The sequence below is a fragment of the Meles meles genome, chromosome 15, assembly GCF_922984935.1.
Source record: "Meles meles chromosome 15, mMelMel3.1 paternal haplotype, whole genome shotgun sequence".
NCBI classification, from domain to species: Eukaryota; Metazoa; Chordata; class Mammalia; order Carnivora; family Mustelidae; genus Meles; species Meles meles.
The window spans coordinates 6,401,933-6,422,367 of NC_060080.1; the positions used below are offsets into that span (position 1 = coordinate 6,401,933).

The following is a 20,435-nucleotide window of genomic DNA, read 5'->3' on the forward strand; positions in this document are numbered from 1 at the left end:
ACCAGAATCCAGAAGACAGGCTTGTGGGCAGCTGGGCTTAGTCCACAGGTGCAGCGGGAGTCTGAGAGGGGAGAAAAGCGTACTTGCTGGCGCCCACGCAGCAGGGTCAGAGCCTGGGTTTGAACCCTGGTCTATTCCACTGCAAGCCTCTTCCCTTTAGCCAGGTTATGTGACTTTAATAACACCATGTATCAGACAGAAGCTTCTCAAAAAAGACCCAGAGATACTGGGGAACGTGTGGGAGTGAGATTTGAAAGCGCTGTTCTTAGACCGTGGCTTGGCGCCTGCCTAGCAAAGCCTCCAGCCCCTGCTTGTGTCCGCGAGAGTGGGCCACCTGTTGTGCTCTGAGAAGGTGCCGTACTTGGACATACTTGGTCGAGTAACTTTAAGCATCCAGGGGTGACTCCTTGGCAATCTGTTCATCACAAGAATTATCTGAATACAGACTTTCTAAGAGGTAAGACAGATAAAGTGTGTGAGTTTGTTGTCATTTTTTTAGATTATTTATTTATTTATTAGAGCACGAGCGTGCACATGACCGGGGGGCGGGGCAGAGGGAGAGGGAGAAGCAGACTCCCCGCTGAGCAGGGAGCCCGACGTGGGGCTTGATCCCAGGACCTCGGGATCATGACCTGAGCTGAACCAGACACTTAACCAACTGAACCACCCAGGCACCCTTAAAGTGTGTAAGTTTTTATGATGTTCTAGGGTCTTAGGGATCCCAGGGTTACTTCTGATGTAATGAGTAGACCTTTATGTGTATAACATACACAGCGTCATCACTCTTTTTTCCCGTCCCTCAAATATTCAATCTGCTGCTAATCTGGGTATTCTCTGTCTTGGCAGGACCCCATGTGTAACACTTCATATGGCCACCTGAACCTTAGGGTCACGGATGGTTCCAAGTCTGAGAACTTGCATGGATGTCACAGGATAGAGGATATGTGCCTTATGAGCATCCAGAAAATGCCCACTTAACCTGTGTGATTTAGAAATACGGAAAGTCCCCATGTTGTAAGACTTGTTCAGTCAAGGGGCACCTGTGTGGCTCAGTGGGTTAAGCCGCTGCCTTTGGCTCAGGTCATGATCTCAGGGTCCTGGGATCGAGTCCCACATCGGGCTCTCTGCTTGGCAGGGAGCCTGCTTCCCTCTCTCTCTCTCTCTCTGCCTGCCTCTCTGCCTACTTGTGATCTCTCTCTGTCAAATAAATAAAAATAAAATCTTAAAAAAAAAAAAAAAGACTTGTTCAGTCAAGTCCTAGGCTTCCTTGGCTTTTCTAGGGAAGTGCAGATTGTGATGGGGAGTCTCCCAGAGCCCAGGTAGCATGGATAGCCCAGCCCCCAGCCACTTGCCTCTCTGTGTGTTAGATTCTTCTTGTCCTCAGAAATACAGGCTCTTTTCTCTTGGACTGTATTGCATTGAGCTGCAATCTCGGTTTTGTGAAAACACAGACTTCATTTGTCCCCCTTACCTGGTCGGGTATTGTATAAAATACCTGTATGAGCGGGTGGGGTATTGTATAAAATACCCGTATGAGCAGGTGAAGAGAGGCCGCTTTTGTTGGCTCACCTAGAGGTCACCTTAAAGATGCTGAAATAATTAGTTCTAAAGCAGATTCAATTTCATGTCAAACAGATTACGTTCCTCTTATTTATACATTTTAAATTGTACAGCTGCAGACTTGCTTCCACGTTTTAATTGAGTGAGGAAATGCCTGGTCCAAAGAATAAAACCGTAATTTCTTCCTTAATGTCTCTGGCGAAGGGTCTGATTCTGCTGAAGAGAGGAACGCCCTTTATCCTGCTCACAAGGCCTGTAAGCATTCTGATTAACATGCTTGGTGTGAGCACTTCCGGCGGGGTGTCACATGACTCCCCACTCACTGTGTGCAGGGCTTTTTTCCTCCCTAAATCAATAGTTGTATTTCTTGGTTGCGTGATTTAGTCTTTTGACAGGTCTATTTTTAGTCTTTCACAGACATTCGTATAGGTGAGCAACACTTCTCTGTTTCTCCTCCGCTGCCTTTATTCCCAGGAGTGCTTAAAGCTGGGTTTGCTCTAGATTTCTAGTGCTAACATTCTGCCCTTTTGAGAGAATGTGGAAACTGGCCCCGTCCTCACCTAATGAATGAGTTACTTGCCCTGGTTGTCTGGAGGTAGGAGTGCTGTGTGAACTCTCTGTGAAAAATGAGGACATTTCTCCTGTTTTGGGGTCTGTTTGTTTAGGCTCTGTTCTCAGTTCAGTAATGGGATGCTTGAGCACATTATTGTTTTCTCAGATCAAGATTTTCTTTTAATATTCTTATTTTTCAGAGTTGTCTCATATATATTTCACAGTCAAAAAAGTCAGTGCTTTAAAAAAAAAAAAAAAACAAGCCTGTGCTAGACAGACCGTGTTCATGGAATGAAGGATTTAATACCATTCAGATGGCCGCAGCCCCTGGACTGATTGGCAGTTTCAGTGCCATCCCTGTCAACCTCCCCTCTTCCTTTTTACGGAAATTGACAAACTGATTCTAAAACCCATAAGGAAATGCAGGGGACCCAGAATAGTCCAAACAGTCTTGAAAAAGAACACAAGTTGGAGGACTCACACTTCTGATTTCAGAACTCACCATAAAGCTATGATAATCAAGACAATGTGGTACATTATGGTGACTAACATAACACAGTTTAAAAAAAAAAAAGGACAGTGTGGTACTGCCATAAGGACAGACTTACTGATAAGCGAAACAGAATTGGGAGTCCAGAAAGAAACCGTTAGACATATGGCCAGTCGATTTTTCAACATGGGCGCTAAGACTATTCAGTGAGGAAAGAACAGTCTTTTCAACAAGTGATGCTAGGACCACTGGATCGATACAAGCAAAGGAATGAATGTGGATCCCTGTCTCACACCATAACCAAAAATTAACTCAAAATGGATCCACGACCTAAATGTAAGAGCTGAAATTCAGATTCTTTTTTTTTTTTTTTAAAGATTTTATTTACTTGTCAGAGAGCAAGAGCAAGAGAGAGTGAGCACAGGCAGACAAAAAGGCAGGCAGAGGCAGAGGGAGAAGCAGGCTCCCTGCCGAGCAAGGAGCCGGATGTGGGACTCGATCCAAGGATGCTGGGATCATGACCTGAGCCAAAGGCAGCCGCTTAACCAACTGAGCCACCCAGGCATTCCATGAAAGAGTCTTAGACAAAAGCATAGGTATAAATCTTCATGACCTTCGAGTAAGCCATGGTTTCTTAGATGTGACATCTAACGTCCAAATGACAAAAGAAACAATAGATAAATTTCATCAAAATTTTAAAATGCTATGCTTCAAAAACCTTTAAAACTATCAAGAAGTCAGGGAGCTTGCCGTTGTCTTCAGATAAAGGTGGAACTCTGACTCAAGTCTGTCTGTCCCTTCTACCCCTCGAACCACTTTATCTTAGCCACGCTAGCTGTCCTGGTTTCCTAGAGGACGACCGCAGCCGCCACTTTCCTCTCCATGCCTTCATGTGCTTTCCACTCTGCCTTGAACACCCTCCCCTTGTTCTCCTCCTCATCTTGCTTTCGTCTTGAAAACTCCCTCCCTCCAGACTCCTGCGGCTTCCTCCACTTGGCCTTCACTTCTACAGTGTTTGTGTTCTTGGTTGGATCACATTGACTGTCGTGCATTAATTCTTTCTTCATTTGGCAGTGCCTGGTTTCCCCAAGGATAGTGGAGATGAGACAGTGTCTCAGGATATCTTCTGGTGAGGGCCCATGGAAGGAGCATCGAGGGGGACGTTGGAATTCCCTTCCATTCTCCTCTCTGGCCCTAACAGGCTCTGCATCTTAACGAAATCACTTATGTTCATCATGTTTCTTTTTCCTGTGTTACAAAATGGAGTGAGTGGAAGCTTCTCAGTAAAAATTGGCCTGTGAACTCTGTCCGTGTTTGCTCCTCCGTTTCCTCTGTCTGCCGGAATCTGCCGGAATCTGCCGCAATGTCCAGTGCTAGTATGGACAGCTCCCTTGCGCTTGGCTCAGGGCTTCGGATAGCATCCGTTCAATAGTTGAGCACCCACTGGATACCCAGGGTTTTGTTGACCGTCCTTGGCCTTGAGAAGCTGAAGACTAGAGTTTCCAGTTGGGGCAGTCTCCGCCAGATTCTCTGCTGGCCAAGGGAACAGTCTACCCCGAGTCTGGGGCAGTTGGCTTCAGGGCTTCGGCCCCTCTGCTGGGTCGATGGGTCAGGAAGGGAATATGGTTCAACCACCTGTTATGTACCAGGTGTTCGCACGTGTTCTCTTACTCAGGCCTTACTCTAGTTACCATTTTACTGGGTATTGTTTTCCTATTTTCCAAGGAAGAAACTGAGGCAGGGAGCTTACGTAACTTTCCTAAAAGTAAGAGGTAGAAACACTGGGGATTTTTCTTGCCTAAAAGTGCTGCCTTTTCTAACACATCTGTTACCTTTCTTCTGGAGGCTGCTTTTGCTACACCAACAGCTTCTTGCCATTATCAGGGACTTAAATCTCATAATTAAGTAAAATCTGTAACTTCCCAATAGCTCATTCTTCATCAGCCAGTTGGGGGATGCTGGTTTGACATTTACTTCTCCAGCCTCACAGGTGGCATTAACGAATTCCTGGGTATGAGTTTTATGTCCATTTTTTTTTTTTTTTGGTGTGCCAATAGGTGACATTTCTCTAGTTTAAAAAAAAAACAACTTAAGGACAGCTTTTTTAAAACTTGGAATCTGGACAGGATTAAAAACAACTTCTCGACCATTTTTAGGATTCGCAACTTCGCCAGAGTACAGCCTATAGTTTGCACCAGCCTCAGGGAAACAAAGAGCACGGGACCGAGCGGAACGGCAACCTGTACAAGAAGAGTGATGGGTAAGTGACCCTGTGGCTGGAGGTTACGTGCATGAGGATCTCCTGCGTCCGAAATTGCTCAGCTCTTTTTTTCTCCCCCATTTATCTGTAAGGATCCGAAAAGTGTGGCAGAAAAGGAAATGTTCGGTTAAAAACGGTTTCCTGACCATATCCCACGGCACCGTAAGTATTCTCTCTTAATCGTGGGCTGCTGTAGTGAGGTGAGAGGGGCACACCAGCCCCTGGGCACAGTTTGGCCTTGACGATGCCTTTTTTTTTTTTTTTTTTTTAAAGATTTTATTTATTTATTTGACAGATAGAGATCACAAGCAGGCAGAGAGAGAGAGAGAGGAGGAAACAGGCTTCCCGCCGAGCAGAGAGCCCGATGCGGGGCTTGATCCCAGGACCCTGGGATCATGACCTGAGCCGAAGGCAGCGGCTTAACCCACTGAGCCACCCAGGTGCCCCTTGACGATGCCTTTTAAAGCCCTCCCTGCTTGGGGAGCGTGTCTGGGGTCCTTCTTGATGTGGTGCACCTGATCCCTGTTGATGGTGCTTCAGCCGGGAGAGCCTGTGTCCTTGGCTGCCTGACCTGGTCTGGCAGTCTTTGTTTAGATGCCGGTGGCTTCCAGAAACACACAGTCCCCCACTTCCCAGGTGTTTTTGTCTCTGGAAATGGAACATCCCGCTTGGGAAGATTCCTACTTTTCCATAAAAGGTGAAGCATTTCAGTAGTCAGTACTCTGAGACTCCGAAATCTAAGAAACAGAGATTTCAGTCACGTTATTGTAGAAATCTAATGTGCTGCGCCCAACCTTAAGACCTTTTTCTGTCATCCTGTGTGTAAGAATCTTTGCAAGAAACAGAGGCCTCTCTGTGGGGCCTGTTGAGAGACCAGTCAGTCTGAATAAGATGATTTCCTAATTTGTCTTTCAGACCAGGGATTTTAACCACAGTCACAAGCATAGCCGTTCATACCATGGCGCTCTTTCCCACAGCGGCTCAGATGTGTCCTCACCTTACCGGTAGGATAGGATCTGAGAAATACCACGCAGGCTGGGAGACATTTTTGAAACGGTCTAAAGGCTGTGTTGTTGCTGTTTTGGCGCTGATGAGAGCACCGATGGTGGCCAGCATTTCTGTTCCCCAAGCAGGAGGCCTGATACTTGGTGCATTCGAGCAGCCCCAGACCTGTCACGGCATTGGAAATAACCCTGAGTCTTTGTCACCCCCCAACCCCCATTCCTACCAGTTCCCACCAGTTCCCCTGGTGACAGGCGGAGCCAGGCAGGAGCATAGCTGTAGACAGGTCGCGGCTCAACGTGGGTTCCAGAGAAACAGCTCTTCTCGTGACTCGTGTGAGGAAACAGAGAAGACCTTACCTGAGGCAGGAGCTGCAGCCTGGATTATGTCCCACTGGGGGCCCCTTCGTTTTCACAGATTCCACGTGGGGAAGAGAGACCGGGCCCTAGCATAGGTCCAGTGTCTGTAGGCATCTCTTGGGACCTGTGGTCTAGGGATTGAATGTGTCTCTTGCCTGGGCAAATAGAGATCGTGTCTGTTTTCTAAAGGCCAGCCTTCACTGGCCTCCTTCATGGTCGTGACATCACTCCCTGGGCTGTGCACTTTGGATCCTGATGTGTGACGTTCTTTCCGTGTAGACGTATGCCAGAGTGCTGGGGAGGGGTGCTCAGGCCACGGAGACCGGTTTATCTAGTCACCGTGCCGCTTTAAAATTAAGACCACAGACTGGATGATGGCCAAGTTCCCTCCCTGCTCCAAACACCTGTGATTCTGCGCCCTGCATTCAAATGATGGTTTTCTACTCAGTTGTTTGTTTTAGTTCAGGTTTATTGCCTCCATGCAGGAAATTTCACAGCCTAAGACTGAGTTTCATTTTGTGCCTGTTTACAGCTCTTAAGTCATTTGGTATATTTGTCTCATTAAAGCATTCTGCCAGACCCGGGGCCTCGACCTCAGGCAGTGAGTGGTTCTCCCTCTGAGACCGAAGTGAAAACAGGCCTGGGAATCCTTTGCTCGCAGCGTGAACTTGGGCTTACAGCACGTGCATTACTTGAGCTTCTCTAGAAGACACAGAGGCTCCGTTTCCTTTAAATGCCGATGGGTCGCTCCCGTGTCGGGCAGATGATACGGTTACAGCCAGCTTTGCCGGCGTGCCCGCAGCTCACCTTGTCACATAACTTGCGTATTTAACAAAGGCTGTGTGTTTAGGAGGGGGATCCCTCTTGGGAATCTGTGCACGCCCCATATGACTCACCGTACCCTGCGCAGCCTGGGCTGGGAGCTGCGGGAGCAGCCGTTGCCTCTGGCCCTTGGTTTGGCCAGGAAAATCAGGGTTACTGGAGCAGGAGCTGTGCATACGCCACAGCGCTGCCCTTCTCTCCTTCTTCTGTGTGCATTCTGCACACTCTGGAAGGCGGGATCCCCCCCGCCCCCCGCACACATGCACACACACGCGTGCCTCTGCACCCACACGGTGCTCGCGTGTAGCGATGTGAATTCGCCTCTGCCGAGAGGGGGTTTGAGAGATGCCTTTTTGTTTGATTTGGCTGCGATTTGGCTCCTTGTGTAATTTACCTTTGTAGCCAGCATCTCCCTGACTGGCTAATTTCCCATCGGGGGGAAAAGGGCAGTTGTTCAAAGACCTGCTCGAGTAAATGGGGACCTGAGAGCAGTATCTGGTGCTCAGCGAAGAATCAGATTTTGACGCAGCGGAAGCACAGGGTGGATTTGTGCTGTTTGGAAAACCAGTTTCTTCCCAGGAAGCTGGCAGCCTTTGGGAAGAAAGACTGTTGTGTTTTGCATTCTAGCAGAGGGACGGTGATAACATCCGGATGAATTAGTGAAAGCCGTAGTTGGTATTCCCCACTAGCCAAGGTTATTTGTGTTTTCTGGCACTGGGAAGAAGGGGTCCTTGGGACCAAATAACTAATTGAGTATCATCTTTGCCAAGTGCATCCCTTTGCCACACCGCCAAAGACTGGGATCTTTTTAAACTGGAAGAAATGGCCCCTGGTTCTTATGTAGTCTCATTTTTAGTTTTAATGATCATCAGTCATGAAGAATACAGACTTCCTATTTTAAGCTTGAGAAATTGGGAAAAAATCGAATAGCATTATTAAAATGAGAGGAGCTCTGATAATCAGTGCCTGAGTCAAATACAAAATCTTTCCCGCTCCTTCCTTTCTATGAAGCCAGAGCTTTTCAACTTAAGCTCTCAAAGAGCCCTGGTGTCTGCTGCATCAGGTAGGACTGTTCTGTAGCTGAATTCAGTGATGACACCATTTCCCCCAAATTGCAGCCGGGGAGGGAATTGAAAGGATAGCGTTTTCTCTATTTAAAAATTTCCTCCCCTAGATTTTTCCTCACGGCTTTGGTGTCAGCTACCCCTTCACCTGATGGACAAACAGCAAGTAGTTATTAATGTAAAACAGACGGGCTGACATCAAGCAGTATCAGCCGTTTTGAGTTTTGGGGCCACCTTCGTGCCTTTAGAGTTCTTCCAATTCAGGTAGAGGCACTGAATATCTCCCCATGCCTTATGATGTTTGTACGCTGGGAAGGACAGTCTGTCGTGGATGGCTGTCGTGGATGGTAGGTGTTTCGGTAAGAGTGAGCAGCTCTCCCCGGGGCTCAGGGAACGTGGAGGAGGACAAGGTTGAGGGCGCTGTGCTGCCTCGCAGCAGTGGAAGCTGTGCACAGGTATGTCCAGGCCCGTGCTCTGCTTTCCACGGACGGCCGGGAGCTGCAGAGAAGAGCTTGTGCCCTGAGCCCGGGCTGCTTGGCTCAGGTGTTGCTTCACTGCCCCAGACTCTGTAAGGCCCATCCTGTTCACCAGTCTGTCACCAGCCCTGTATATCCCAGCTCCTGTGCCAAGCCTCGGTGGACACCAGCACTTTGCAAGTAGGCCAGGAACGTCCCCTGGATGCCTATCCACAGTTGTGTGATCAGAGGGGGCGATGGGAAGACACCTGCTTTATGTGGTGAAGTGCGTGGTTGCATCGTGGTCTGGTCTCCCACTTGGCGCTGGAGAAATACATCGTTCGGTGTGTGGATTCAGGGCTGAGCCAGATAATTCTGTTGGTGAAGATCCAAAATTGGATTGATGGTACTTTCACTCGGAATTGTCGAACCTTGCAGGATTGGATAGAGCTTGAAGTCTTTTAATACTGATTTCTGAAGGTCCAAGGGTTCTGTGAGGCATCTCCGACTGCAGAAAATATCCAGTGAATTTCATGTAAGAGATGAGCCCAGAATGGCCACCGACCAGGAGAGTCTGGTCTGCCCTGTTGACCCAACTTCTGCCTATCCCACCTTCCTTTATCAAACCCAAACTGTTCGCATTGCAAGGATCCATTCTCTTTTAACAGCCTATGCTCCCTTACCCCTCCTCTGTGAGCTTAGTGGAAAGGGGTCCGTAAATGAGTGACGGTCCCACAGGTCTGCCAGAGTGTGAGCGCATGTGTGTTTCTCAACAAATCCCAAATCCAAGCTTTTGCATCCTGTAAATGCGGCTGGTGGCCACGGTAGGGCGAATAAGAGGTTGAAATAATATGGTATTTTGTTTGATCTTTTCCTTCAGCAGCTTGGGAGGTGGGTGAGATGAGCCCATTCATATTTGGAGATTTCTCCAAGATTTCTGAGAGACGTTTTACCATTTGCACTTTTTGTTTTCCTAAAATTATCTTATTCTTTGATCTTTGCTTTTTTTGGACTAATTATGATGGTTTTTGAAATTGCAATAAAATTCCCATTTTGACATCTCCCTGACAAAAATGTCTTATGATCTTTTGTTGCCAGCGTGTTGGGGGCTTTGGGGTACTTCCGTGAATTAGACGGGTTTTGTTAAAACTCAGGTGACAAATGGTTAGCATTTAGGATTCCCAATCTGTTATCCTTTGTGACTTCAAAAAGTAAGGAAAATAACTTCTCTGTCATTTTCGTGCTATGAGATTTCTTTTTTTTTTTTTTAAAGATTTTATTTATTTATTTGACAGAGAGAGAGATCACAAGTAGGCAGAGAGGCAGGCAGAGAGAGAGGAGGAAGCAGGCTCGCTGCGGAGCAGAGAACCCAATGTGGGGCTCGATCCCAGGACCCTGAGATCATGACCTGAGCTGAAGGCAGCGGCTTAATCCACTGAGCCACCCAGGCGCCCCGCTATGAGATTTCTTTCCTTGGAAGTGAGTGTTTACACTCAGGAAAATACTTCTAAGATCACCAGAAATTGAGCTGGGTGCCCAAGTCACCCAGCCACCCGTCTGTGTCATCAGTAGGATTGAGACAGAATGTCTCAGAGCATTAGCCGTAGAGCATTTTGATCTCAGGGAGTGCACTGCCGTTGACCTCAAAGCCAGCATCACTTGTCCCCTGGCCGGGTGAGTGGGGGAGCCACCAACTGTCCCTCCCAAGAAGCGGCAGCTGCCTTCCAGGGGGCTGAGATTTAAGGGAATGCTGTGTTATGCCTTCCTGCGTAAAGTCTGCCTTCTGCCAGCTGTCTTAGCAAACTAGTGGAAACTCTTCTCTTGCTAGGTAAATATTTTTAAAGATTTTATTTGAGAGCGAGAGAGAGAGAGAACAGGGGCAGGGGGAGGGGCAGAGGGACAAGCCCAGCTGGGCACAGAGCCAGACGTGGAGCTCGATCCCAAGACTGTGCGATCATGACCCGAGCTGAAGGCAGACCCTTAACAGACTGAGCCACCCAGGCGCCCCGTGTTCGTGCTGTATTTTAATGAGAAACGATGCCATATGATTCTCCCTCCTTCCCACACATCTCCCTGTTTCTCTGTCTTAAACAGGCTAACCGGCCTCCTGCGAAGCTCAACCTATTAACCTGCCAAGTGAAGACCAATCCCGAAGAGAAAAAGTGTTTTGACCTTATTTCACGTAAGTGTGTTTCTCAGGTGCTAGGCCACAGAGAAATGATTTTCAGCTCTCTGCTCGGACATCAGTCCCGTTTCAGAGAATTAATTGTCAAGGAGAAATGCCTTCATTTCAAGTGACAGGCACGCTTCCTCTTTCCGCTCCTCACTGTTTGCTCGCCGGGCCCTCCCGTTGAGGAGCTGACGCGGAGGGCGGCCCCGCTGTCCTCGTGGTCTCGTAAACTAGGAGATGGTACTGGATCTCCTCACTTCACAATCAGAAAGGACAATTCTGTTGTCAGGGCTTCCGTGGTTTGGGTGATGTTCGAAATGCTGGCTAGTTAACGTGCACAGGTCCTCAGAAAAACCTGGAAACGTTCATTTTTGAAATTGTTTGTCTTCCCCACCACAGGATTTGTCTTTCTGCTTCTGTATGCTTTTTTTTTCCTGTGGCGTACACAAAAGAATCACAGAACCATCTGTTGTGACGAGTGTCTGTCTACTCAGCATCCCTAAGAAGCAAGGAAAGGACTAGTGTGTCATAATGGAAACAGGATTGGCCTTTGCTGGTGGCACTTTCAGGTGGTAGGATTGCAGCCCGGGGGAAGGAAGAAGGCAGATCCCCTTTCAAAAGGGGGTCGCAAGGGATTCAGGCACGAGATTTTTGTGTTTATAGAGGAAAAGTCTAGACCATGCATTTTCGGAAGTTGAGCACGGTCTTAATTGCCTCAGTATCCAGAGCGCGACGTGGCTGCTTTTTTTTTTTTTTTTTAAAGATCTTATTTATTTATTTGACAGACAGAGATCACAAGTAGGCAGAGAGGCAGGCAGAGAGAGAGGAGGAAGCAGGCTCCCCGCTGAGCAGAGAGCCCGATGTGAGGCTTGATCCCAGGACCCTGGGATCATGACCTGAGCTGAAGGCAGAGGCTTTAACCCACTGAGCCACCCAGGTGCCCCGACGTGGCTGCTTTTTAAGATGTCTGCTGGATTATATTACTGAGGGCCAGGAAGGTACTTCCTCTATGACTTAGTGCTCACAGCAAGCTTAGGAGGGAATTCTTACCACCTCCACTTCCTGGGTGAGGAGACGGAGGCCCGTGGCCGTGCACCCTCGTACCCCGTTGTCCCTGTTGTAGTGTGCGCTGTGCTAAGTTGGAGCGGAGCCTTGAGTGGTGTGATGTGTGGAAAGGGTTTGGGCACTGTTCTGTCCTTCAGATTCTAGACTAATTTGTAAGATAAAAATGGACTTTATCCTACTTCAACCCCATGTCCCTCCTCGGTCTCGTGAGGGCCACAAATGTGTTTACCACTCTCTGCCCTCAGAGCCTTCATCCACACGAGACAGTGGAAACGTGCAGGACTGACCGTAGTTTACAGTGGGATCAAGGGGCACCAGTGTGGCTCAGTGGGGTGAGCGTCTGACTCTTGATCTCGGCTTAGATCATGATCCCAGGATCAGGAGATCGAGCTTCACGTCAGTCTCCACTCGGTGGGGAGTCTGCTCGAGATTCTTTCTCTCCCTCTCCCCGTACCCCCTGTGCTCGCTCACTCTCTAAAATAAATAGATCTTTTTTAAAAAAATAATAAAATGAGGTCGCTCCTGGGGTTACCTGCCTCCAGAGAGTAATTGAGTTGTACGTGAAGGGAGAGAACTTGATGGCATAAGCTGATGTCAGCAAGTGACTGGGGACCACTTGGAGGCTTTAGGCCGTTCCTTCTTCTGAAGCAGCGTGTCGCCCTCCAAGACCTCAGGGGCAGTTAGTAGTTAACGGAGCGTGCCCGAGCTGCACGCACGCGGGGAGGCAGAGGCAAGCACTTCCCTCTTGCCCTGGTCCGTCCAGTGCCCCTGAGGGCCCCCTCCCCCTCCCCTACCCCGCCACCACCATGAGATACATTTATTTCACTCTCGCAGACAACCCCAGAGCACTCCCAGCCTACACGGTTTTAACTACTGCTCAGGCCCTGAGGAGGGTCAGTAGATGGTAAGTGTGTCTCGCTCCCTACCAAGCGTGAATTATTGCATTCCTTAGACATGTGGGAAGATGGGCCAGTGTAAATCTGGTTTCGTGTGAACGCTCCGGTGAGCCAGCATTTGCCAAGATCCCATCAGTATTTTGCTGTACGACCTAATGCATAATAAACTTCTTTGGGCAAGGGCTTCCTAACTCTAACACCCAGAAGGGCTTCCTGATTGGGTTTGAGGTGCTTTTGTAAATTTGCCAGAGTCTTGTCTTTCTTTGAAAAAAAGCTCTTGTTTCTTCTTCTTCCCACTGTCCTTTAGTGGGTAGAGTGAATCCCAATCCCACGGGTTTTTCATCCTAGTTTTCAAAAGGTGTTACTCTCCTAGGAGTAGTTGTGGCGAAAATGCTTCGTCACTGTGCTGCGTGGGTTTGGTTGTCACAGAGGAGCCTGAAAGCCGGCCGGGAGTCCTCCAGGGAGACACTGCCAAGTGGTGAAGACGACTTCTTGAGCGTCCGGAGAAGTCTGGGGCTCGGGGTCATGGCTGACGGCGCCTGACTCGGGAAATGAGGCTGTCGCCCTCTCTGTTCCTCCCCTGCCTGCTGGCCAGCCTAGTGGGACACGTAACACGAAGATGCGTTTGCGCTCTTGAGACTTTGGGTGTTTGGGGAAATAAAAGTCAAGTGGCACGTTGGGCAGTGAGGAAGGTACTTTAGCTGTGGTCTCTCAGGTCCCCAGAGTCACCCTCCCCTGCGACGCCATCCCGAAATGACCCGGAAGAGTAAGGGACTGACAGCTGGCTTCAGTTGGTTCCCTGCAGGGCCCTCCGTAACCCGTGCTCTCCCCCAGCAGGCCTTCCCCACTCGGAGCCAGCTCTGACCGGGCCTGGGCTCCTCAAAGAGGGTGCTTCTGGGGCAAGGCCGGCCCTTCAGGAGCTTGTCCAGCTCTGTTGCCCTCAGATCGACCCCCGACTTTGCAAATTCAAGTCCTGTGCCACTGTCTTCAATCACGCAGTCACCCTTGGCAGGACGGAAGGTGCTGGAGAATTTGGAGGTGACCTAGGTCAGCGCCCTGAATAGGATGGACCCACCGGGAGCTGGTGTCTTTCCAGGTCCACGCACTGGGTCTGTGGCCTGTTGGAACTTGAGCCTCAGGGAAAGAGGCAGCCCTTCCTGGCCCCCGGCTACCATCTTCACTTGCCTTTTCTCCTCTCTCAGAGTTGAAGCTGCTAGAAACTGTTCTTGAGTTCAGGAGCGTCTCGAGAGTGTCTGTAGGAGGGAGTTCTCACTTGGGAGTTTTCACAAACCATCCCCCTGCTCCTCATTTCCTCAGAGGAAATGGCTGCTTCCCTGGCCTCCTTGACTCTCCTCCTTGAGCTGTGCCCATCTGGCAGGGAGACGACGCAGTGAGAGGACACGGCCCCTGGCCCTACCCGCCACCAGCACAGCTTCCCAAGAACTCTTAGACCCACTCAGCGTGGGGTGTGACTCTGCCCCTCGGGTCCCGCCTCTGGATGAGGCCGTTCCCGTCAGGGCAGGAGGTGGGAGACGTGGAAGGGGCCTTGCCCCCTCTTTCCAGCACTGGCACTTCCACGTGACTCAGCCTCTAACATCCGAATCCCGAAATTCGGTTCATTTTCCTGAACGCGAATCTGTTAAGTCCTGTCCCTCTCCCTTCGTGTCAGAAAAAGGGTGGGACTGGGTGGAAAGAAGCGAATGGGACCATCCATCAAAACCCTGATTCCTCTGCCGCTGGCTGCGTTCATCTTTGCCACTTACCCTCCGTGGGCCTCGGCGTCCCTCCAGCCAGCTTGCCCCAAGCCCGCTCAGGACCAGCCTGCTCCCAGGGCTGTGAAGACCACTGAGCTCATTCAGAGGGGCCCGGAGGGTTCTGTGTGTCCCCAAGGACAGTCGCCGCTCTGCTCTCTGAGAAGTTGGGTCTCCTCTCTTTTTTCATTCTGTTTGGTTTTAAATTTAATTTTCCTTTTTGTCTTGGACTGACTGTAGACAGAATCCTTGTATAGCCCTCACCAGCCCCCGATGGCTTGTCTAGTAGCGCACAGTACGTGTTACCGGCCATGGTTACCTCCGTCGAAACCCGGAAATTAACATCGCTGATGCTGTTCACGAGGGGTCTCATTGGCCTTTCCACGGGTGCTCTGGGACTCCCTGAGGGTCCCGCCATTCATTTCTACCTCCTCTTCGTCTGCTGCAGGCTGGTGCAGTGTCGGAGCCTGCCCTGGCCTTCCATAATCTCCATACTTGTTTTGAAGAAGATTGATGGGTTTTTTGGTCAAATGTCCCTCAACGTGGGATTCCCTGATGCTTGCCCAGAGTTGAACTGAGGTTCTACCTTTTGGGCAGGAATAGCACATCCCATGTCCCTCCTCTTTGCTCCATGCACAGGGGTCAGCAGTCTGGCCCGGCTGTGTAGACATGGCTGTGTTTGCACACGGTGTGTGTGAGCTGAAGATCTCGTGTCCCGTCTTCATGGGGCTGTTCCTCCTGCCGCCGGGCCCTGTAACACAGCCCTCCCACAGCCTGCTGGAACTTTCTAAGAAGGCCAGGAAACTTCTCAGATACTCAGGAGGGAAGGCTTTTATTATTCAAAGGGCCGTAACAGTTACTTCCGGAGGGTCAGCTTGTAGCAAGCTTTTGAAAAGCTGTTGATGGTTTCCATCCTTGAATAGCTGCGGTTTGGGGGAACTGGAGTAGAGGACAGGGCAGGTTTGTGAATTGGGATGACAAAGCCATGATCCCCGAGAGCAAGGGCAAGCAAGGCGTGGAAGGACACGAGGGAGGGCTCACCGAGAGCTGCTGTTACTCTCGAGGTTAATTATAAACCGCTTCCTGCGGGAGTTGTGTGCGGATGACTGTGCGGCTTGCAACTGACCAACCCCTCTTGCCGCGCAGATGACCGGACGTACCACTTCCAAGCGGAGGACGAGCAGGAGTGTCAAATGTAAGTTCCTTGGAGGCGGGCCTTGGGGCTGGGACCTCACAGTCCTTGGGGATTTAACACAGCATCTCCATTACTTTTCTAGATGGATGTCTGTGCTGCAGAACAGCAAAGAAGAAGCTTTAAACAATGCATTTAAGGGGGACGACAATACCGGGGAAAATAACATCGTCCAGGAACTGACAAAGGAGATCATCTCCGAAGTGCAGAGGATGACGGGCAATGACGTGTGTTGCGACTGTGGGGCCCCAGGTGACACCCGCCCCCCTCCCTTCCCCCCAGCTCTGGGATAGTCACATCTCATTCTGATTCACAGGGCGCGCGGCTGCGTCCTGGGCTGCGTGCAGACGGTGGGAGGGGAGGGTGGGTAGACACCTGCCTCCGGCCCCCCGGAGCAGGGCCGCGTGAAGATGGCCCGATGGAGCTGAAAAGATTTTAAAGCTTTTTGAGAAATGAAAACGGAAGCACAGAAGGCGGGTGAAACCAAGGTCATCCGCTCATTGTATTGGCTGCACGGCCGTGTGGGGGCGGCTTTTCCTGGGATTTACTCCCCCCTCCCTCTGTGCTACTTTGTAGAACTTGTGCAGCAGCTTTGAGCCTCTGTCTAGTCTGTGGTGCCGGGAGAGCCACTTGCTTTGTTAGGTCTGGGCTTTCCTGTATGGAAGGCAACGGAACCAGCATGGAGTGTTTTCGGGGCCTTCCAGGTGCCACGTCCTGTGAAATGAGATGTTTCTGCATTTTGATGAAGCCTCTCCGGGGCTTCATTTTTTTATCCGACATAGAGCATCCTCATAGATTTTAACAGCTAGTGTTTTAAAAGCTTACGGAGTGGATTTCTTCTGATTAAGATGGAATGGTGCTGGGAGGTCCGGGGAGCTTTGGAATAGCTGTTTCTGGACATTTATAAAATGAGAAAGATCATGGAACGGTCAGTTACCTTTTCATTCATCTCGTTCTGTGAAAGTTCTTACAAAAAACGAACACAACAAAAATAGAGTGGGCCATTGAGAATTGCCGGGAGGTTCCTGTTGCCCGAAGGCCATATATCTCGGGGTAGTTTGAGGAATTCCCTCAGGGTCAGAGACCCAGTAAAAATTGCGTTTTGGCAAGAGATGAGGCCAGGAGTGGTGAGCAGTGAATTGTGCTTTTTCTTAAGAAAAGATGAGGACGGTGCTGCACTTGAACATTGAAAACGCTCCCATAAAGAAGTCACAGCTTTGTAGATTTCTCTTTGCAAATGCTGAGAAAGGACAGCGGACATGAAACTTGATATAAAGCAGTCGAAACGCATTCCTGCCTGCATTCCTACCTGCCGAGAGGGTGTACAGCCATTAGAGTAGGAGGAAGAACACAGATGCCCAGGAGTATTTCCTAATGGACACAATGTTTTATAACTTGAACATTTACAAACAGAACTTGACAATAATCTGGTGACCAAGGTTATGCTGTTTCCCTGCTCTGAGTTTCCAAGGGCAGCAGGCCGTTCCAAAGAGAATGGTACTGATGGGTTCTGATGTGCTCGAGTAGGTTTTATCTTGAATGCCCCATTTGCAATCTAGCTTTCATCTGTCGAGCACATCTTGAGTGTCTGCCGTGTAACCAGCGCTTAGTAGGATGCCTCAGTGGGTAGGTAACTGCTCCAAGAAGCACAGTGACCAGAGGCCAGTATGGCCTTGGGCCTCGGGACAGGCGGGGCTGCTGTCTGGTCCCACACACCCTCTAGCAAGGCCCTTCTTGCTGAGCCCTCTGAAGACACCTGTCCTGGTTACCTGCTGGTGCTTTTGTACCTGCTAAATGAATTCTATGTCGGTATCTGTAATTTCTGAAGCTCTTGCGATCAGAACTCCTGCTGCCCCCAGTGTGCTGAGCACAGAGTATGGCATCAGCACGTAGTAGGTGTTCTCCATCATTACTGTTAGCATTTTGTGAAGATAGGAGGCGAATTTTATATCTGTTCCCCATCCAGCACTAGACTGTGGTGTTTTTTTAAATCTCCCCTTTGCTAGTCTGACAGAGGTTGGCGATGGGCGTGGTGGGTATTCAGGAGAGCCTTCAAAGGCCTGTGCCCAGTAGAGAGCGCTGTGTGCTGTGTGTTCTTCGACGTGACACCTGTCCCCGGAAAGTTCTTAATGAATGGAAGGGTGGGCCAGATGAGTACAGAATGAGTAAAGAAATGGAGGGATGGGACGAGGAGGGAGAGCAGACGTGTGCACATGTGAGCATTGTGTGTAAATCGGTGCTAGTGCAGAGTGAATGGTGACTGAGAGCTCCCGCTGGGTCAAGGATTGAGAAAACTCTCATGCCCAAGACTCCACATGCAGTAACTCTACAGGAAAACTGTCGTGACCCTGGGCCGCTACTTACTGCAAGTTCCAATTTTCCCTGTTCTCTTTGGCAGATCCTACATGGCTTTCCACCAATCTGGGCATCCTGACCTGCATTGAGTGTTCTGGAATCCACCGGGAGCTCGGGGTTCACTATTCCCGGATGCAGTCCCTCACGTTAGATGTCTTAGGAACATCTGAGCTGCTGGTAATTCTCAAATCCTTGATTTTGAAATGGAAATGAGTGAGCTGAAAGCTGAGTTTTTATTTTGGTTTCTTGAAATTCCACTGGACTTGATGGTAGCTGATTTTTGCCAGATGGGTTTGGGCAGTTAGAACCTTCTCGGCTACTGGGAGCTGAGGGCACTTGTTGTTGTAAAACTTGGTTCTTAATCGAATCAAGTGAAGTGAAACGAAGACGGAGACAGTTATAAGATCGTGGACTAGGGTAGTGGCAGCGTCTAGCTCACGCCCTTCCCAGTTCCTTAACCGAACGCAGGACCAAAGCCCAGAGACAATCAAGGACGCGTTCCCCTAGAGTCCCCTACAGATTCCTGCCAAGTTTGTGGTCATCACTTGGCTCAAGCCTCCAGTGCTCTCTTCCTCGTCCCCTTACTGTTGCCCTTTGGGGGAGATACTGGTCTCTGCTTTTACTGCCTTTGTTTCTAAGGAAGGCTTTCATTCTTGGTTCGGTGATACACATAAGCCGTGCAGTGCGATGTACATTGGTACTGGGAGGCTGACGCACTTTCTGTCACGTAATGTCCAGAGTTTTGAGACTGGCCACACTGAGGAAAAGGCACCTTACACGAGGTGTTCGAGGCCACCTAAAATGGAGCTTTTGTTTTACTCTGAACCGTTTTCAGAGTCTGTAATTGCTGGTCGGAAGCAGTGTTGGAACTCTTGGTGTAGCTGGGCCTTGGACGGTGAATGTCAGGTGGTTACAGATTGCCGTTGATTGTAATGAAAAGAGCTGTAGTCTGGACAGGAAATCAATTACTGTGGTCAGTATACCTCTCAAGGGGCCATATGTTTTATTGATGACTACTCTGGAACCAGCGTGTCTGAACTTAGAAGGCGTTTTGAACTATCTTGTCAAATCCTTGCAGTCTTTCCAGAGGATTCCTTGATGGTCTTGAAAGACAAAGTTGGGAGAAACAACTTTGAATTCTGGTCTCCTGGTTAGTAACGTCCCTGATGACTTCAAGGTTAGGACTAAGCTGGACTTGGCAAGACTCCAGCGATGTATCCTTGGTTCCACGGTGGGGTTATTGTTAAAGTCATGGTGCGCTCCACCTACATTTTAGAGCCGCGTGTGTCCAAGGGGTGGTATCCCGGGCAGCTGATGGTGGCGTAGGTTTGAGATTCCCACGATCTGTTTTCAGAGAAACACAAATTCTCTGGTCACCTTCAGTAGTTCTGTACCGGCATTGCTGGTTTTCTTAAAACAGAGGGAATAAGAGTTGCTTATTTCGTACGAGGCCCTTCACAGAGCAATTGATATTATTAGCTCATTTGCCCCTCACGACAGCCCAATGACCTTGGTATTTATCCCCACTTTACAAAGGCGGAACCGAGGCTTAGAGTGTTGTAATGTGCCCACGGTTATATCGTTACTGAAGTGTAAGGTCGGAGGCGGGAGGGACCCTTTCATCTGATCCCAGAGCTCACACTTAACCTCTGAGCAGCCGGAACAGTAGCTGGCCTTGGCGGGAGCGAGTCTTGGCACGTGGTAAGCAACACTGCCATCCCTCCTGTCCCTGTCCCCATCCCTGTGCCCAGCCAGTGTTGAACACCTCTCCACATGATGTCAGTACTGCCACCGTGGCCTTTTTGTCACATCTGTGCCATCGTCAGTAACCAGCATGAGTCACCGGCTGTGTGTCGGGGAGAGGGGCTCAGTGACGCATCCCACGTGGGGAGTCCCCCTCACACACCGTGGTCCTCGTGACTTCAGAAACAGAGCCGTAAAATGATTCAGTGATGAGTTTGGCTGTACTTTGTTTTTAATATAATTTATGTCATGGTGAGTTTATATGATGTCATTTTACTGATGGGTCTCATGAGCCAGTGGGCACCTGACCCCACACATCTGTTACACCTGCTAAACTGCGTCCCAGAATCTAAGCTGACCGCTTCGTGAGACTCTTGCCCACCAAACAGGAAAAGGCCAAGAAAGGTGGAAGGGAAGATGTTCACATCTCAGTGAAACGATGAGGTGGCTTGATGCCGGGTTCGAATCCGGTTTCTCTCTCCCAGGGCCTCTGTCTGCATGTGCTCACAGGAGTTTAACGTTTGGGCAGCTGTCAGCCCTGCCAGGAGCCATCCGGCAGAGCCTGCTTATGTAGTATCTGCAGGAATTTCCAGAACCTCACCTCTGCTGTAGTTCCAGACCCTCCCTCGTGGTTACAGAAAAACAGAGGGGTCAGGGCGCCTGGGTGGCTCAGTCAGTTAAGCACCTGCCTTGGGCTTA

General features: G+C 49.7%; 1 protein-coding gene across 4 annotated transcripts in view; it reads left to right on the forward strand.

The window, feature by feature from the left end:
* ASAP2 (ArfGAP with SH3 domain, ankyrin repeat and PH domain 2) overlaps positions 1 to 20,435 on the forward strand; it is a 170,072-nt gene that overhangs the window by 115,681 nt on the left and 33,956 nt on the right. For all 4 annotated transcript variants that reach the window (XM_045979582.1, XM_045979584.1, XM_045979583.1 and 1 more), the window contains 6 exons: positions 4,759 to 4,862; positions 4,955 to 5,024; positions 10,659 to 10,746; positions 15,593 to 15,641; positions 15,724 to 15,890; positions 18,037 to 18,170. In XM_045979582.1, coding sequence (XP_045835538.1) covers positions 4,759 to 4,862; positions 4,955 to 5,024; positions 10,659 to 10,746; positions 15,593 to 15,641; positions 15,724 to 15,890; positions 18,037 to 18,170 — 612 coding nt within the window. The remainder of the gene's footprint in view (positions 1 to 4,758; positions 4,863 to 4,954; positions 5,025 to 10,658; positions 10,747 to 15,592; positions 15,642 to 15,723; positions 15,891 to 18,036; positions 18,171 to 20,435) is intronic.